Below are 19,092 nucleotides of genomic sequence, written 5' to 3' on the forward strand. Positions count from 1 at the left end.
GGAACGGTGGTCGAGAAGGCTTAAAAAATTACACACCGCGCGATTAAACGAGTTTTCGAAGTTCTTTCGAGCACGAATGTCGAGAACGGGCGAGGACAGACAGGATAAAGTTGGAGAGCGGCGGTACTGTTGGATCACCTGGATGAGGGGTAGAGGGGTTCGGTAAAAAATATAGAGAGGGCTGAAGAGATAGCGGAGCAGAGGGATATTTTTTCTGCGAAGCCACCGAACGACGTCGCCTGTCGTCTGCTAATTTAATAAAATTTTTCCTTCCTCTTGTACCAAAAAGGGAAAAAGAACAGAAGGAAAACATAGAGGAAGGGGAAAGCGAAAGGGGGGTAACGAGCGACGCAACCGCAAAGGAGGCACCGAGAAAGGAACAGGGAAAGAAGTGCGGCAAAAAAGTTGTACACCAATTAACGGATTGAAGTTACCATCAGATGCAGGCTGACTTCGAGAGGCCAGTCAGTTGAGTCCTTGAAGGGTTGGACTATCATTAGCGAGCCGCCACTTAAACGGCGATCTCTTCCACCGTCAGAAGGACGAAGTTGAAAAAGCTCGGCCAGTCGACCGATGCGGAGGCTACTCGTGCCACTTTCATCGTCAATTGCCTTTCGATGCAGTCGACCGCATCCGTCGCTGACAGCCCACTCTCAACTTTTTCTGCTTTTATATTGCTTTGACCATTTTGACGAATTGCAATCACCCTAAGGGCCGGTGCGGACGAACGATTTGCGGCAGCGTTACCACTACTCCGCGGCAAACTGCCACTATATTTGCACGTGCACCTTTTCTTACAGTTCACATGAACGCTTTGCGTCAATTTGCCGTCTAAGAATTGCATCCCGTGTAAACCGTTTAATATAAATCTCTGCTATTCTAAAACGCAACGGCAATTTCCGGAGGCGGCCACGTTACCACAAACCGTATATCTGCACCGGGCCTTAGATTCAATCGTAGTTAGACGATGATCGTTTAAATGAATCGATCGTCGCAAGTTTCATGTGAAATTTTGTTCCTTGATTTTCCTTTTTATCGGGTGAAGATGTTAAATCTTGTACGTTCAGAAAAATGTTGGTATTTATTAGACGCTCGATATTTTATTCCAATGAAGAGTTCATTACTTTCTAATTAGAAACTGCATACGCTTTGCTATTCACAATAGACGAGGAAAATGAGATTCACGCGTTCATTAAATGAGACGATAAAATGAAGATTTAGTTGGATGACACGAGCCAATGCGATTTGAAGATGCGCCACGTTCTGAACGAACGTAATGTTGAATCTTACGTGACGACAAGACGGTTGAGACTGATGACGAAGGATTGTCAAGGAGAAGGTGAAACATGAATAGAGGGTTGGAAATAGCATCTCGGGGGTTATCTCGGAATCCTAATGCGTAATGGCTGAGACGATCTTGGATTACTAATAAGCACCGGTCTCGTCAAGTATTTCCACGCTTCTAACTTCACGCCTCCGTTAACGTTACTTTATCCTCATGGTAAATCAAACTTTGTCTAAAGTTATTAATTTTCTTGGGAAACGCGATAAATCAATTTTATTTGAAAGATATTGAAAGTATTTCTTTTTTGCACGAGAACAAGATTAGGGCATAAAAATTCAGAGACTATCTTAATATTACTGTACCATATTATCAGACTTCCGATGTTTATACAATTATAGGAAATTCAGCGCCTATTTCTTTAATAATATAACAATCTAAACTTGTACGGGCATCCGCAGTCTAATTATTATTATAGGTACTCAAAATCGAAACTGATTTCGTTGCAAACCAAAACGAAAGTTCGATTCACCCTCTCTACAAAACCAAAAAAGATACGAGGGGATCACGGTACGCTGATTTTCGGGTTGGTTTCACCGTGGAGCTGGTCACAAATATGCTCGGAGCGTTGGAAGCGGCGCGCGACGTCGCGTCATTCATCAAAGTGGAAGAGCGGCTCGGTGAATAAATACGTCGCCTGGACGTATTAAGCGTACCTGTGGATATGTCGAGATAACGACGGGTCGATTCGTTCAGCGGTCGAATCTGCCATGGGGCGCGCAGAGAACGTGCGTCAACCAGCGAACAGAGCGAGGGGGTGAGACGCAGGGTGAACAGAGGAGGTAAGAGAGAAAGCTCGTCGCCGCGAGCCATGCGATGCCGGCTGCGAAACAAATGGAACGATCGCGACGGGGGTGGAAATAAAGCGTTCCCGTGGTCGTACGGTTCTGTGGTCCTCTGGAACGAGGATCGACCAAGGGATGGGAAAGGGGACAGGGAATAAAAAAAAGTCAACGCCAGTCTCTGAATCGAAGAGCGCCCGACTAGTAAAAACGACATCGTACTTCTCCATCCAGGTTCGAAAGCATTGAATGACCGCTTCTATCTGGATACTCTTTCATCATTTCGATAACGCTATGAATAATTTGGTTACAATAGTGAATTTAAGAGAGAAGGCTTTTATTTAAATTAGGAATTTTTGCATATTATAAGTCAAGTATGAAAACTTGACCGAATGTCAGACAGAGAAGAAGAAGAGGAAAAAAAAATTTGATAGCCACGTGATGCAATCTGATGTTATTTACATATGTGAAGTTTCGGCCAATACGCACGCCTATTTTTATAATTGTATCAATGATTGATTCAAGTGCTTTCCTCTAAGCCACGTACTTACTGTATATGTGATTAGAAGTGAATATAAGGAACCAAAAATATATCAAGAAATACCATAAATACAAAGATCGTGAAGAGCTTTAGGTAATTAATTCGGATCTGTAAAACTAAAATATTGCTCGACATAATTTCCATTACAACTTATTTTATACAACGAGAACTTTTAAGCTCATCAAGAATACTCTTAACCCCAATACTCATTGATCACTAGATGAAAACTGATCTAATTTCCTCATTATCGAATTCACGAGAATCAAAGCTTCTCTCCACCCTCCAATGTCGACAAAACCGAACATCCACTTCAATCACCCTCTTCATCATACAGTTAACCAGGAGATTCCGTTAATCGGTCAGACAGTTATCATAGGCGGTGTTGGCAATAGTCGCAGGCGATTACACTGTCCTCGTTTCTCTTTCCACGCAGCTTCACGCATCGTGGACGCACAACGCGCGCGGGCACTCGTTATTCCGGGCCGTTTCTTCGGTCATCACGGATGGAAATATCATCCACGCTCACGGGTCTGCGAAGGGAGCGTGTGGGATGAGCCGTGTGTGCGTAGACAGGTGCGTACAGGACCCTCAACAGGTGGTCACTCGTAACCATGAGGGTTGCGGCACCGCTGGTGGCTACCCATCCGTCAAGAGCTTTGTGTGCCCTCGTGAACGCCACTGTCGATGGTCGGTGTGGCCGGTGTGCCCGTCGTCCTTGAAAAAAATCGGCCCTTTTTTCCTTTTCACCCTAGCCACCGTTGGAACGATCCCCATCCACTACGGTAAGCCACGCTCGATCCTCGTGACTGTCGTCTCTCATCGAGTTTCCACGGCTGGAACAATGGCTTCGTTAATTAAGATTTCTTTCTGCGAATGAGAGCGCTTCCTGTCCCTCTCCTCGTCCCAACCTTCTTCTATTTTTCTCGTCTACAGCATCCAAGCTTAAGTTTTAAGAGAAACAATATGATTTTGCGTGACTCGGTTAACAACGCGTGTGTGCCATTTATCAACTTGTGATAAACGGGCAATTTGATTAGGAAAACTTTAGAATTATCATTCGTACATTAAAAAGATTTTGAATGAGATTAAAGCTAGACGACAAATCTATTATACCTATAGTGATGTATATTAATATATAAGTCTACACTATACTAGCAACTGCTATACACGCTCCACTATACTAGCTATGCTATACAAGTCTACTATAAACCTATGTACGTCTCTCAAACTTTATTCTTTAAAATAATTAATATGGAAGAAAGTAAGAAAGAAGCTTTAATTTTATAACTTATTTACTTTTCCAAATGTTAAACTTCCCTGTTTTCAGTTTTGCATGACCCCACTTAGGAATTAGACTAACTAACGTGTGAAGGGACGATCGAAGTTATAGACTCCCAATTCCGATCACAAACGGTTGGCACCCACAGAATATCGTGGCCACCCCGTGGATCGTGTCTCACCACAGAGGTTGTACATTTTGAAAACCGCTTCCTGGGCGTTTCAGCGAAGAAAATCGCGACAGCAATGCTGTCGGATTCGGAGGTGGCTAGGAAGATGGTTGAATAAGAAGCAGGGTGAGTGGGGGTGAGGGCAGAGATCCGGATTTAAGGCGTCGTCCGTGAAAGCCCTCTGGAGGCAGTGTAGACTTGGTCGGGGGTAGTTTAAGAGAAAGAAAATGGCTGGGGATGGAAAAGCAGGCAGGCGAACGACGACGAGGACGAGGAGCAGCGAGCGTGTTAGAGTGTAAGTGCTAAGATCTCGGAGTGCATTAACATGCCCCAGAGGCAAGCTGAGTACAACCCTTCTTACATCCAGATCTTGAACCAAGACCACAGTGGTTCAGGGTGACGTTAGGGTGTAGATACCTTGGAGAAGAAAGAAGAACGGATACCGTGGAGATTCGCGTTTAATTGTATTAAAAATGCTTTATCTCTGGTGGAAGAGACGTCTCTGTGGGATTCGAGATTTTTCTCGTTGACGAGGGCTGAGTTAATGCGACCAGACTTTGCGACGATCCTTCAAGCTTCGTTTTTATTGTTGTAACCAAGATGAGGAAACTCAGTGATGAGATTATAGAAATGTAATTTTTCGTTAATGTTATGTCGTTAGATTATGGTTGACACAGTGGATGACTATTCTTTGAAGTATTCAGAACACGCACCCATTATAACTATAACCTTATAGTCGTGTTTTTTTATTATTATGACAGATTAATGATGGGAGTAGTCTTAAAACCATCGAACTTTTTTACAGTGATATTAACTGAATGATTATATAATACAAGCTTACTGATCAATTCTTCTTTCGCGTAGTTTTAAATTATCAGTTTAATCAACGTGTCTGATCGTGGAAATGTTCTATTATAGCGTTATATCCAGTGCAAGTGCGTTGCGCATAATTATTTAAATGCGAATTTGAGGCTGTGCAAAATTATAGGAAGGGAGACGAAAATCCTTCGACGACAACGTGCCTGTACCAGCACGTTCTTACGATGGTATACGTCTTACATTATTTAGAAGGAACCGAGGACGAAGATGCCGGGTACTGGCGCATGCTAATCACTCGACCCAGATTGAATAATGAATTAGTATTCTTTTCCTTATTCGTTGCTTCTTCGTTGCCACCCTCCGGTTTCAGTGGTCTGTCTTGAACGCAGCCACCGCTACGTGACAGGTTTTTTATTATCTACTGAAAAGAATCTTATCTTGTTCGTTCGTTGAAATTGCTGAAGCTCGTTAGTCGTATATGTCTTTTATTAGCATCAAACGGAAAATATTTTTTTGAACTAAAAACATTATTTCAAATTAGAGGTCGTTTCAATCCCTTTCAAGTTATCTAAATCTTATTATAAATATCAAAATTTTACTGAATATTTTTAAATTTCTTATTAAAACCTGTATAGATGTAGAAGATTCTGTCTAGTATCATCAGGTTTCCATGAAAATATAATATCTTTCGTGGACACGCGATAACTATTAAAACGAACGTATTAGGTAGGAGAGAGGAACGTTAGCATAATGTTTCTGAGTCTATACCATACGCAAAGGTTGTGCACGTGTCTGCGCGTACACAAACGTGCACACCGTGGTAGCCCACACGGTACATCTCTTCGGTACTTTGTGTGCAAATTACGCCCAGGACGAGGACGAAGAAGAGAGTCTGGCTTGAAGGATGAAACAGGTCCCCGACGTAACCTCCTTGTACGAGAGTCGAATGAAAATTTAAAGCGAAAGAGTTCTCGTCGCAACTGCGGTTTCCTACCAACCGAGGACCTGATTAAGTCCTTTTTCGATGTTAATATTGATAAGAAGTTGGCGAAAGCTAGCGAAAACTCTTAAGGATACTCGGAACAAGGAATTTCAAATGAATTGTCTTTGAAATTAATATAGCGAATAATATAAGAAGTAAAGATCAAAGAGATATTCTGGATTACTTATTTCGATATTCTTTAGAATATTTCAATAGTTACACGTTTACAGAAATAATGCTTTATTCAATATTATAGAATAAACTTCAACTTTTCATGGGCAAACATTTGATTTCCAAAATTTAGATTTCTAGAAATTTGAGCCGAAACATCTTTGTTGTTCCTCTCTTATGAATAGAAACAATTTTCATTTGAAAATCATCACACAAGAGAAATGTCCAGTATATATGTAACAAAGAATATTAGAGTTGCAAGTTTCTCTTTGTACCATGAAAAAAACTTGGTTGCATCAGACTTCGAAGCAGCCAAACTTTTCAAAAATCCTTCGAAGAATTACAAGTCGTTTTTCATTAATCGACACATATTATGCTTTCTTTCTCGCAAGGCTCGTCGAAAGTCAGCTTTATCTCGAAGTTACCATTTGTTTCTCATTCAACTCAACGATCGTTCGGCGTTAGTAAATTCCTGGCGGCGTTTAAAATATGAAAGGCGTTGTAAGGTATGTAAGAAGGGTTGAAAGAAAGTGTAAACGAAGGTTTAGCAAGTGGTCTAGAAGGATTTCAAGGGAAGTCGAATAGGAGATTACTGCGCAACCTTCCGCGAGACCTTGAATTAGGTTGGAACTGCCTCGTTCTACTCGTCCTTGTCCTCCAGTTAACGTTCATTCCGGGAGTAACAGAGAAAGGATTGTTATTATTGTTCTTAAGGGATTAGGATCTCTAGTTTTGTCACAAGCTGTAACCTCCATCTTATTATAACAGAGACTTATTCTCGCCAGGATGCCGCACTTGTATTTATCGTCTCTTGTCGTTGCGTTTATCTATATTCTCACGTATATGCGATTTTTGTTATTTCAGGATGTTTATGACCTGAGTTCAGCCGAATTCCTGGATTGATTACTAATCAGAGGTCGAATTCGTGGATGTTGTGGTGCATTATAAAGACATTTTGGTAGATTATAAATAAGGGTAGCTTGATTTTTTGAGATGATTCTATTTGAATTATTGTTAGAAAAAGCAATACAAGAATCGAAGAAAGTGTAAATTTTATATTATTATTCTATTTTATATTTATATTTATCTATATTCTAAAGATTACAATTTAATGTTAGAGTAATGACACCACTAGTTCCTAAAATTTTTCATCTTCATAATATAGAAAAAATGATGAAAATTTTATTCGTGTCTTTGAAATATCTTAAAATAATTCTAATCTGCCATGTAATTCAATGATTACTATCATTAACATTTAAATACTCGCATGTATCAAAAATATAAGAATGAAAAATTTAAAATATACACTAATATGTTTTTACGCTAGAATAATACATTTTTGAAAAATCTTATCAAAGTAGAACTTTCTTCATTGCCCTCAAGGAGCGCAATATACACGGTAGTACTATGTGCTTCGTTTCTCACCACCCACTTACGTTAATGAGGGATCTGAGCCGAAATGCGGTTAGAAACGCTCTGTCCCTTTCAGCCTCAACCCGCGTTGCCGTTTCGCTGGAAAACAAGACATTTATAAACACCCACCGCGAGATTAGATTTGTTAAGATAATGGGCTGCTCGGTTTAGCGGGGTTCTTCCACTGCGCTCGCAACTATCGTCCTGAAGAGGCTGCACCGCCGTCTCCTTAATCCTAAATATGACCTCGGTAGGCAGTTAGGTTGCTAGTGTCGTGATCCTTCTTTATGAATTCGTCGGGGTAAGACGCGGGGTAAGACTTGTAAATCTTCGTTTCGGCTGTATCATGTGTTCTGGCTTGTGAAATTTTCATGAGAACACCAAGCTTATATTATATATATCGTTGAAGTTTAAAAAATTGAACATTCATGTTGTGTATTAGAAAATATAGAAAGCTCAAAGTTTATATTTTAAATACGGTTGTCAGCGATAGACAACGAAACGAAACTTTCGTGGAACATTGAACGATAATAAGATTTTAATAGAGTTACATTTTGTTATATATTAGTTTATGTATGCCAAATGATGATCGAGTTTCCTGAAACAACAATTTCACATTTCTAAACCTTCATTAAACTTCAAGTTTACGTACAATTTGAGTACCAGTTTGCTTGAAACACAGTTAGCGCGTGCTGTAAAGGATAGAGGCTGAAAGATGTTGAAGTAAATAGCGATATTACGAGGCCCGTTCTTCACAGCGGAAACGACGATCCACGGACGATCAGGATTTATCTTTACGACTACGTTGCCAGCCATATTCAGTGACGCGTTATTTCGGCATCGGTGAAAAAAACATAATAAAATTTAACGGTCCGTCAGACCGTGGCATCTACGGTCCCTAGAAGGCCAATAAATATCGGGAACAGAGCGGCTACAAATCTCAAGATAAACACGAGCTCGTATTTTTCTACCCCTTCTCGATTTTCTCGTTCTCGCTCTTCTTTGCCGCCTGGTGGGAGGCGAGAAAGACGACAAGGGCTCGCCTTTTTTACATTCCTCGTATGAATTATTAGGTGGCCGGACCTAAGGGGTGGACACCGCGGTATTTAATTTTCGCTCCCCATTAAAACAGCACGAATTTTTCCCTAATCGTATCCCTGACGATGAAAGTGCGGTTTGCAATTTGTCACTGACCCTTTGGTTTGTTATCGATATATTATTGCTTGCTTAGCTTGATTCGAACTCATTGCCACTAAAATAATTACGATATAGGATATTATTATAAATAAATGAAAATTAATTTATAAATTCTATATCGTAAAATCATTCGATAATAATTAATTATTGAGAAGAAACACCAGTAGGAGAAAATGTATAATATGATATGAAGATACATATGTAGAGATATAAAAAGTATTATGTAAGACTTCCCGTCGATCATTTACCACCGATATGCCTCCAAATATAATCTATCGTAACTAACTATGGTCGGGAATTTTCTGAACGACGGCACAGGTAGATTGGTGTAGGTGATGCCAATTAAAGGAGACGGCGGCGGTGAGCATTGAACTAGAACTAAGGGCTGGCGGATGCCGATGATATATGTGGTGGAAAATACTGGAGGCAATCTGTCACGCCATCGACATCTCGTAGGCGCCATCTCCTCCGTTTTCCTTCGCCTCCTTTTCCCTCATACTTTCTCATACTAACGAGTACATCGTACAGAAATCTAAAATCTTAAAAAGACATCGTACATCAGAAGATGGAAGATGATTTTCAGAAAGAAGAAGAACACTGCTTCAAGTAAAATTTCCACTCCTACAAATACTTTTCATTCAAGGAAGGAAATCGAAATAAAATGCAGAGCAAAACGAAACGGAAGAATACAATGATCCACGTCGAAATCGGTAGACGACGACGGAGCAGAGTCCAGTAGTAAACAAAATCCAGTCTCTTTGGCCGCACAAAAGGTACGAGGCTGTTTAAGCCCCGTCGTTCTTTGGTATCCGGAAGTCAAGCCGGTTCCTCTTTTCCTTCTTCCCTCTGTCACACGCGCCCTTTCCGGGTATACGGCTGATTAAACGCACAACTACGTAACGTAACGCAAATATACCGGCTTGCCAGGCCACCTCCGCCCACCCGTCCTTCCATCGTTTCTCCTCTCGTCGACTGTCCCTTGAACCGGCTGCTGAAGAGAGGATGGACTCGTTTCGCTCTCGATTCCACCTTTCGGCTCTCTTTGAATTCCAACCCCGGTCACTTGACGGAAATATTTATCGAGGGTCTTTGCCGAGGCCCCTCGTTGCCCTACTCCTTCTGGCTAGACAGCACGACGACAGGGAGAAGCAGCCTGCTCGTAGCTCGTCCTACTACCTTTCAGTACGACGCGCCTCTATCGGTACATGTCCTTCCTTTTTCTCCCTTTCCCTATCCCGTTGCATCATCTCACTCCCACTTTCCAGTTCTTTGATCCATTTCATGGAGTTTGTTCGGCTCGGATTATTTGCTCTCTTAATTACATTTCGATCCTATCTGTCTCCCTTTTTCTCTCTACCTCCGCGTTTGACTCCTCGTTCAATAAGGAATTTCACCAACCGAATGGATGATCGACAGTTTCGAACGTCGTTATGTAGATTCCACAGTAACGCAATTGCTTGCGGTGGAATATGTCAAATGGAGTTCAAAATTCTCCTCAGAATGAAACTTGCTATATGGAAGTGGTAAAGCTATTCTTTCTAATTGAGCGTATAATGGGTTAAAAATATAGAACGCGGAAGGAGAGAAAGAATTTCTCTTGATCATTATTTTTAATCTAATTAAACTTTAGACAATTGAACATGAAAAGAAAGAAAGTAGAAATTCTCTTGTATTCCATTATTCTTGGTATAATTAAACTTAACGCGATTGAATATTTTAATACATTGAATGGTGCAAAGTAACGAACAGTTTTTTAACAAGACCGGAGTTCTCAGCGCCTTTAATTAAGGGGAAAAAATGTAATGTTCTAACGAAAACTAGTCGGTGTTATAGGGACCCCCCGTGGCTTTCCAGCCGCAGGGGTTGCTCATCCCAACCTCGACCATAGAGGGTGGAACAAAGGAAGTTATCGTCGCGGAATTTTTATAGCAAGGAGAGAAAGAAATGTAAATCAGGTTTTGGTTCGTCTTTGCGTTAAGATGAAGAGAACGTGAGGGAAGGTCTGGAGAGACTGTCGCCGGCTTACCGTGGATCGGAAGTGTTGTCGTATAAAACTGAATTAACTGTGCTCCCGCTTCTTCTCCGGCGTATGTACTCCTCTCTTATTTATTATAAATATAACCTTGTCGTTTCCATTCTCCCAATCCTACCTACGCATCGCTTTCCATTTATATCTACGTTTTAAAATTGAAATACGTGGCATCGTATGGTTCAGACATATCCTCAGAATGCCAAGTAATTTGTGGCATAATAAAAACTAAGATCGTTCTTTGCAAATACGAAACGATGTTTTTATGCGTAGCTTCTTTCTCGATGAAATGAATTTTTAAGATTCAGATACGCTTGTTCAATCTTTCTTTGTCTGACTGTATACTTACTTATTTTCCTTACGTTCTTGTTAAATTTCCACGCTCTGTGATTTATTTGCTTCAATTTTCCATTATATTGAAAAAATAATCAAACTCAACTTCTTTCTATAAATTTTACATAAAAACACTGTCAATATCATCGAACTACAATAATCAAATCGTGATGAATAAGCCTTGCGTTATTGTCTATTACGAGAATATTCGATAAGCTCTATACATTTTCTAATTTAAAACGGAAATATCCAAACTAATATGATATATTTTTGATAAGGAATACTGAAAAATCCGTCTTCTCTATATCACAAGGATAATCTTCGACCAACATTAAACGTTGAACGTATTATTCGAACATTTTAACGTGAGTTTTCACAGGAAGCGTCGCGAAAGACAGTAACCGCGCGACGATCCGCAACTTTATACGTTCCTGATAATCTCGCAGACAGCACCGGGACGGTTACTCACGGTGTTTGCTGGGATTTATGAAATGGCAATAAAATTTATATGACTCGGTGGCTCGTTAGGGGCGCGGCTCGCTCGTTCAGATTGATGTCGGCGCGAGCCTGGTCCACTTGCCCGGGGCTGCGTTTGTTTCTCTCTACGATTGTCGTAGAACGGTCTACTGCCATTATTAATCCCTTGGAAATCGCGGGAGAGCTTCAGTCATCGTTCACCGGAGAAAAATATGGCCGTAATATTTCTTTGGAAAGCGTGGGGTTGGGTCGGAAGTTGCTCAATTTCGACTGAATTTGTCAGCTCGCGCCAATCGCGATTATGCCTTGCTTCTGACCGCTCGATTAAAAGGATCACTGGAATTCATAGGGAGGATGAAAAATCAGATTGCTCTCTCTGAGGAATACACTTAGATTTATCAAACCCTTTATTGGTTTGATGACTTTACACAACGATTGTTTTCATACTAAGTAATGTTTGTAAAGAGTCGAATATTGGAAAGTAGGAAATAAAAATTGGGAATATATATTTTTAAACTACGTATGTAAAATATATTTGAAATAATTATGTGATAATGTTTTAATCATAAGAATAAATGTTTCAAATTGATATAAATTTGATAACAACATACAAAGTGCACCTAACTCATGTACAATTATATAATGATGAAATAATGTTCTTAGGGAATTGATAATTTATCAGAATATATATCGAGCTCTACCCTCGAATATAAATTCTCGGTTTCCGCTGTCCTGGTTGAGAATCTAAGTAAAAGAATTATTTCCTTCGCGTTTCGTTTCGAGTAGCAAATCCAAGATAAGAGAGAGAGAGAGAGAGAGAGGAAAAAAGGGGTGCCTTCGATGAGTTACTTATACAGTAAATCACGCGTATGCTCTGTCGAGCATGATACCTCGAGGACATATCTGATCTACCTGTTGCTCAATTCCCCATCGACGACAGCAAGGATCGTGCAAAGAATTCGGTAGGTGCACGGAGAAGTATATCTTCCGTATTCTTGAATTCCATCGTGTACATAATTCCTTGTTATGGATCCTTTTCAAAGTCAACAATCGCGTGGAGCAGATACTATGTGTTGCTACCCAAACTCATATTTTGTATCAATAGCAATCATTATTGTACGAAAATTTCATATTAAATTCGTGTAGAATATTGTAAAAGTAGTATAATATCAAATTTAAGTATATGACGAGATTTTAAGTTACTATCGTTTGTTTATAAGTTGGTTCTTAACTTATCATTAATATTCTGGTTTCAGGTGGATGATAGAGTCAGATCGCCAGGTACATCACGATGTTTAACTACCACTATGTCGCTCTCAATTTCACCCTCGAGCCCTGAAGAACCTGTCACGCTGTAAGTATGATTTTATTTCAAACTTATTTGAGTATTGATAAGGAGTACGCGACACTTTATGCCCCAAAGGGCATATAATTCATCTGGAGAATTATTCCTGACTTAAGAGAACTTAGAACTTCAATCCTGCACATAATTTGTTCCCAAACTTTCTTGATAATTGATATAATAATTTCTATGATTATTTAAAGATATCTTTAGAATCAAATATATTTTATACCGACCTTTAAAGGTCGTTGAATAAATCATAGCTTACAAAATTAAAAAATATTAGTGAAATAATATTTTCAGTATTTAAATTTTGAAGTAATGTATTCTAATCGTAACTGTTGTACACGTACCACAAGAATCAATCTTTTATATACAAAAAAAAGCTATTTAAAATTCTTCAAAAACATACATATTTTTGAAACCTTTATGTATGTAATACAGAAAATTGTTCACAAATCACCCCTTAATTAAATGTCCGATGTATCTTGCTATCGTTTCTCCACACGAACATTCAAACGCGCAATAATGCCATAGAACATTACAAATTCACAAGAGATGGAAAGATCGCTGGTCGCAATCCGCGGCGCCCTTTAACCGTCGAAAAAGCCACTCAGACAAATTAGTCCCCGGTCGTTTCTCTCTCCGACGAAAGAACGTTTCCATGTAATTGTAGACCACCGGTATTCGGGGCCTGTTCGTTCTTATACGGACCACAGCTCAGCTCGGTCTGGTATCGGTGCCGCGGCACGCCGAGGGCGACGATATTTATGCTGGTTTTTTATTGCGTTTTAGCCCGAGAGCAGAATGGAAACAATATGTCACCGGTGGTAAGGGGGTGAAACCGGTGTATGAAGTTCTTGTAGGTGGCCCTGGTCTGCCGGCACCTAACGTTAATACTAACGCCTCTGCCGTGCTGTGACTGCGCCCCACGCTCGATGTTCGCTCATGATTTTAAATGAACAACCCCCGTTTCACCCTGTCGCGTGTCACTGCTGGGGAAAAGGGCAGATCGAGCATGCCGCGAGCGAGCGACTCGCTTCTAAATCGATTTTGATACGTTTTCCTATGGACCATAGCAGATTGTCGAATTCAAGCGTGTAAAATATTACAGTGTGGAGATATTTTTGCGTCGTTAAGAAACAAGTAATTATTTTATTAAATTGAAATTATTCACTATATAGAGTGGCTCAAAATTGAGATTTAAGATAATTTGAACGAATAAAAAATATGTTTGATCTATTTTGGAGCGAGATTTGAGATTGGGTTAGTTTCGAGTGGCTCTGAAGGGATGTTAACGACATCGTTGTTCCATGGAAATTTAAATCTCTACGATTTCTGGCCGTTATGGCTGCAGAGGTACGATTGAGAAGGAAAAAAGAAAAGAAACGAAAAAGGCCTCGGGTCTCAAGAGTCATCGGATAAGTGCATATCGATTTCTGCCGATTGGCGAGGGTTGGACGGTGGTAAGATCGAGGCGAACGGGAAAAAAAGAAGGCGGTAAAAAGGGCAAAGGCCATAAGTAACGGACCGTCTGGTGGAAAGCGCTCGAGGGCGAACAGTGATTTAGAGAAATTAAAACTTTAATTCATGTTCGAGTTCGCGGGGGGTGTATCCTCCCTTTAGCTCTCTTTTCACCTTTCGTCGTTTCAGTCTGTGACGTCCCAAAATCCCTCTGTTGATCGGTAAGAATTCGCTCCACGCGTAAATTGACATACATCACGACAACATTATCGTTCATTTTAATATTTGTTATTTCTTTCCTTGCAATTGGCCACGATTAAATAACATTTAGTTGGACCCACAATTGGTCGAATCATTGATCGATTGATCGTTATCATAGATACGTTAGATAGATCGTTATCTACAATTTGGATTAAGTTAATCCATTTTAGATTAGTTCATTTAAATGTATATTGTGTATTTCATGTAGAAAAAATAACTAAAGTAACTAAAAGTAAAATATTATTTATCAAGTGACACATAGAAGATGAATTAAAACGAAGCAATTGAAACTAAATTGTTGTCAACTACGTGTAACTCAAACTTAGATATAATACATATAAGTATATATATTAGTTACGGGATAGGAGGCATCAAAAGAATGTTAAGGACTAAAGAAAACTTTTCCACTGTACAAATTTTAGTATGTTAAAATAATCCATTACATTATTTAAATATATCTTTTGCTCGAAATCTAAGAGTTAGATTTGACAAATACGAATGGGAATAAAAGCAGAGGGTAAGGGAACAACAAATATTCCACATTCAATCGGGCATGTCCGGATAGTGGACACAATTATCGTTGTCCTGATTTAAGGGCGGCATGCATTTTAAAGAACGACCATGCCGGATGGCTTTACACGACCTCTATTTGCACAGGGGATGGATAAAAATTCAGCATCCTCCAATAAAATAGCGTACAATACGTTCAAGGCACAAACACGCATCTAGATACACATCTATTCTCACAAAGACCCCTCGAAAGGTTTGAATTTTTCTTTTTTTTGTATCAGATTCGAACCAATGACTTATAGATTCTGTTCACTAAAAACATATTTTACGAGAACATTGACAATATCCTTTTCTTTGAACACTTTAACTTCTAAAAATAGAAATAATATATAAAAGTTGATATAAAAATTTGTTTTATAAAAAACCGGAAGTACTGTTTGACTGTTATATTTACTGTATAATAATTTTAATATTCTTATTCTTCTATAGAAGGAAATCTATTAGATTTGTTTCGAAATCGATTACATTTTAAAAGTGAATTAGGAGCATCAAGGCCCATTGTTGAACAGCTTTAAAAAAGCTTGCAGAAGTCATAAAAAGAAGTATATAACCACAAAACCTGTCTGCTTAATAATAGAAATAATGAAAATAGCATCAAGAAGGAAGAAACAAATAGGAGACATCGTTGTAAATCTGAATTTCGAAAAGATGTTCTTGCAACTTTCACGAGCTATCGTATGGGATACGGAATATGAAAAAAGGACGCGCCCTTTATTTTTCTCTCCCTTCGACGCCCGTTGTCCCTTTCGTTGAGCTCTCTTCTCTCATATCTTCTCTCTCTCATTCTCCAACGCTGTCTATGTTTTCCTTGTCCGTATTCAGGACGACCTTCGTCTCCAATAAATTCCCATCACCATCCTCAGGTACGCCTTCGAAGAGTAAATCATACCATAAGTGAATCGGAATTGAATTCAATGAGTAAATATGGCGATTGAATAATGAACAGCAACCAAGGGATCCTAGTGCTGCCATGCGAAAGAGAGATTTCATGGGATGCTAAATTATTTCAACCGGAGTTTGTGTAATTATCCGAAAATCCTGATAACAATTAACGCGATATTTTGTGTCGGAGTTCGATTAAATTACTGCAGCAACGTAGAACGCCCGCACACCGTAATTGTTTGCAACGTAGCTAACGCCGCGATTAATTATAAAGCTATATCCGTGGACACACTACGCGCGATTTAATTTTCTAGATGTGAATATAATTCCTCACATAGTTCCCAAGAATCGAACTGAGTTTAATAAACTTCTTTGTGGCACGCGCGTTTAATTAATGCAACTGTACTAGCTACAATTTGAATGCGGTGATGTGTCGAACAATCTTTTAACGCAGTTCACTGGTTCGTAGAATATATGATAATTACAATGTTAGGTAATAATAATGCAGCTGATGTTTATTTACTTACAAAAGTATGAAAATGTACAGAATGTACGTAATTCTTCCTTCTCATGCTTGTTAATAACACTTAATCATCTCCATCCAAGTTTTCTTTCATATTTTGAAACGAATAAAAACATCTTTTGATAATTTTTTCCCCTAATTGGGAAGAAAACACAAAGTGCCATCCAAATATCTTTTCAGACAATACAGAATATCAATTAAAATGTATTAAAACAGACATCATGAAACCTCTTCGTCTTTCCATTAGAAACCAAAGAAATAGAAAACAGTTTCATGACAAAATGTATGGTATCGAAATTCCCGAAAGTTCGTATCGCTAATTTAAAAGCAATTCAGCGTCTTGTGTGTTTTGGTCCGTTCTTGCCCCTCGCTTGACCATCTTTCACGGTACATCATCGAGAAGCAATACATGTAAATCGTCTGGCGCACAATGGCGCTGGTCCACGGACGTATGTGTATATGCGTGGAGTCTAGTCAAGAAGCGGCGACTGGCTGGAAATGCATAAATACATGAACCACGGCGAAACTACGAGCGAAAGAAGGACGGGGACAAGCTTGGCCCGCATATGCCTCGGGCGGGTGGTACCTCCTACAGGCGTAATAATGCATGGATAGCAACTTCCTTGTCGCGAAAACGCGACCTTTCGGAATGTCATCGGAATTTTTTGAAAAAAATTCTACGATTTCGAGAACACCGGAGATAAGATGAGAAATAATAGATTTTATTTCTTTTAAATTCTCCTTTATATTTTTAGACGTTTTTTTTTAGAGAATGAGAAAAGAATACGTTAATGCAACGTTGCAATTATTTAGGTTAATGCTGGATTTATTTTTTGGATTTAATTTGGAACGTGTGTCTAATAGTGGACGAATTACTAGGTATGTATAAAGAATTAAAAATAGCTGGAAATTTTCTCGTTATTACAGGGTGAAGGGAAAGTACGTTTTCCTCCATTCTGCGCTGTTACGCGCGAGAATTTTTGGCCAGAAAAATTCTATTCGGATGCTGTAATACGCGAATTTTTAGAGAGGAAAAAGTGACCATTAGTTTTGCTACACGGGAAGTTAGCTTCGTTTTAAATACGTTTACATGGAAATTCATGTAGGTTGAATGCTCGTTATTATAAATTTATTATCCTTTTTCAAAGTTTTAAATATTGCGTGAAGTGGAACATCAACAAGACAGACGAGAAACTAAGTAGAAAAATTAAATTGTATGTGCAGCATTAAAGAAATAGCGGGTACAAATTTTTAAATAAAGTGTAATAAAAAAGGATATTTCGGCCTGATTACAGACGACGCTCCAGCCGCAATAATTTTCACCGCGATGTAATTAACCCTGGAAATATGTGTAATCTCAAGAAACACGTTGATCTTACCGATCCGTTCAGGCATACTTTAACCAACGTAGAAATCTCTTGACACGATATATAATACAATATCCCAACTAGAACCTTCCGTGGTTAAAATATTTATTAGATGTTCATTTCAACGAAGCAAACAAAAATAAAAGTTAAGAATATCTATATTAATCGAACTCCCATGAAAAGATTACAACTCCGTAGCCAGTAACTTTATAATCATCAACTCTAACGATACTAATCACAAGAAAAGAGAACATACAATATTTTCTATAAAAGAATCATCTGGAGATCGATTAGAGAATGAAACGGCAGAATAATTTAGAATCAAACAATTCGAGCATTAGCTATACAACATAATGAGTCTGCAAGCATTAAAGAGATGACATTCGCATTCCTGCGTTACTGTCATGCGAGTAATTACGCAATGGCGAACGGAAAGGAATGTGGCGAACGAGCAACAGTCATGCGGAGAGGAGGAAAATAGACGAGAAGGAGGCTGACTGGAAGGGTTGTTGGTGTGTTGCTGTTTCCTCGCGCCGGCGTTGCTTGGCTGAACGTCTCCGAGTCGGCGTTGCGCGATTTGCAGCCAACAGGAGAAACCAGAGCTAATAAAAGCCCACAATTACCTCCGGTTCGAGCCATTTGTCTTGACGGGCGTCTCATGCCTGATATAATTCACCCTGGTAACAACACATTGTTGCCTAATGAGGTATAAAACATTCTGGGATATCTGGCTGTCTCACAGCGGGGCGGTCCCTGTTTTCGCCACGCTGATCCGTGCTACCGATGAGTCTTCCTCTATCCATAATATCCTTATATTAGCCGGTCAGTATTTATCCTTTGGACTGATGGGACTTCTTCAGTAAGGTTTTCTATCATTTAGTTAGCCCTAACATAAATTATTTTGTGTTGATTAGAAGGGAACAGATGTTTCGTTCGATGGTTCTCTTGGATCAATGATTTGTATAATTGAATTGGATTATCTGATATGGGGATATCTGGAATACGAAGATTAATTTAGCGCCAAATTTTCTATCTTGAATTGTGATGTCATGATCATTGGTAGTAAAGTATAAGGAATATTGGGTCTTTTTACGGATATAGGGTAGGGAAAATATAATCAAATGTGACTGACAGCAATCTTAGAAGTCC

At 39.3% G+C, this 19,092-nt stretch overlaps 1 protein-coding gene across 14 annotated transcripts in view; it reads left to right on the forward strand.

Moving 5' to 3' along the window:
- Window positions 1–19,092, forward strand: part of LOC126918331 (mucin-5AC-like) — a 304,827-nt gene that overhangs the window by 245,983 nt on the left and 39,752 nt on the right. For all 14 annotated transcript variants that reach the window (XM_050726086.1, XM_050726087.1, XM_050726088.1 and 11 more), the window contains one exon: window positions 12,791–12,888. In XM_050726086.1, the coding sequence (XP_050582043.1) occupies window positions 12,791–12,888 (98 nt within the window). The remainder of the gene's footprint in view (window positions 1–12,790; window positions 12,889–19,092) is intronic.

Source organism: Bombus affinis, chromosome 7 (assembly GCF_024516045.1).
Source record: "Bombus affinis isolate iyBomAffi1 chromosome 7, iyBomAffi1.2, whole genome shotgun sequence".
Lineage (NCBI taxonomy): Eukaryota > Metazoa > Arthropoda > Insecta > Hymenoptera > Apidae > Bombus > Bombus affinis.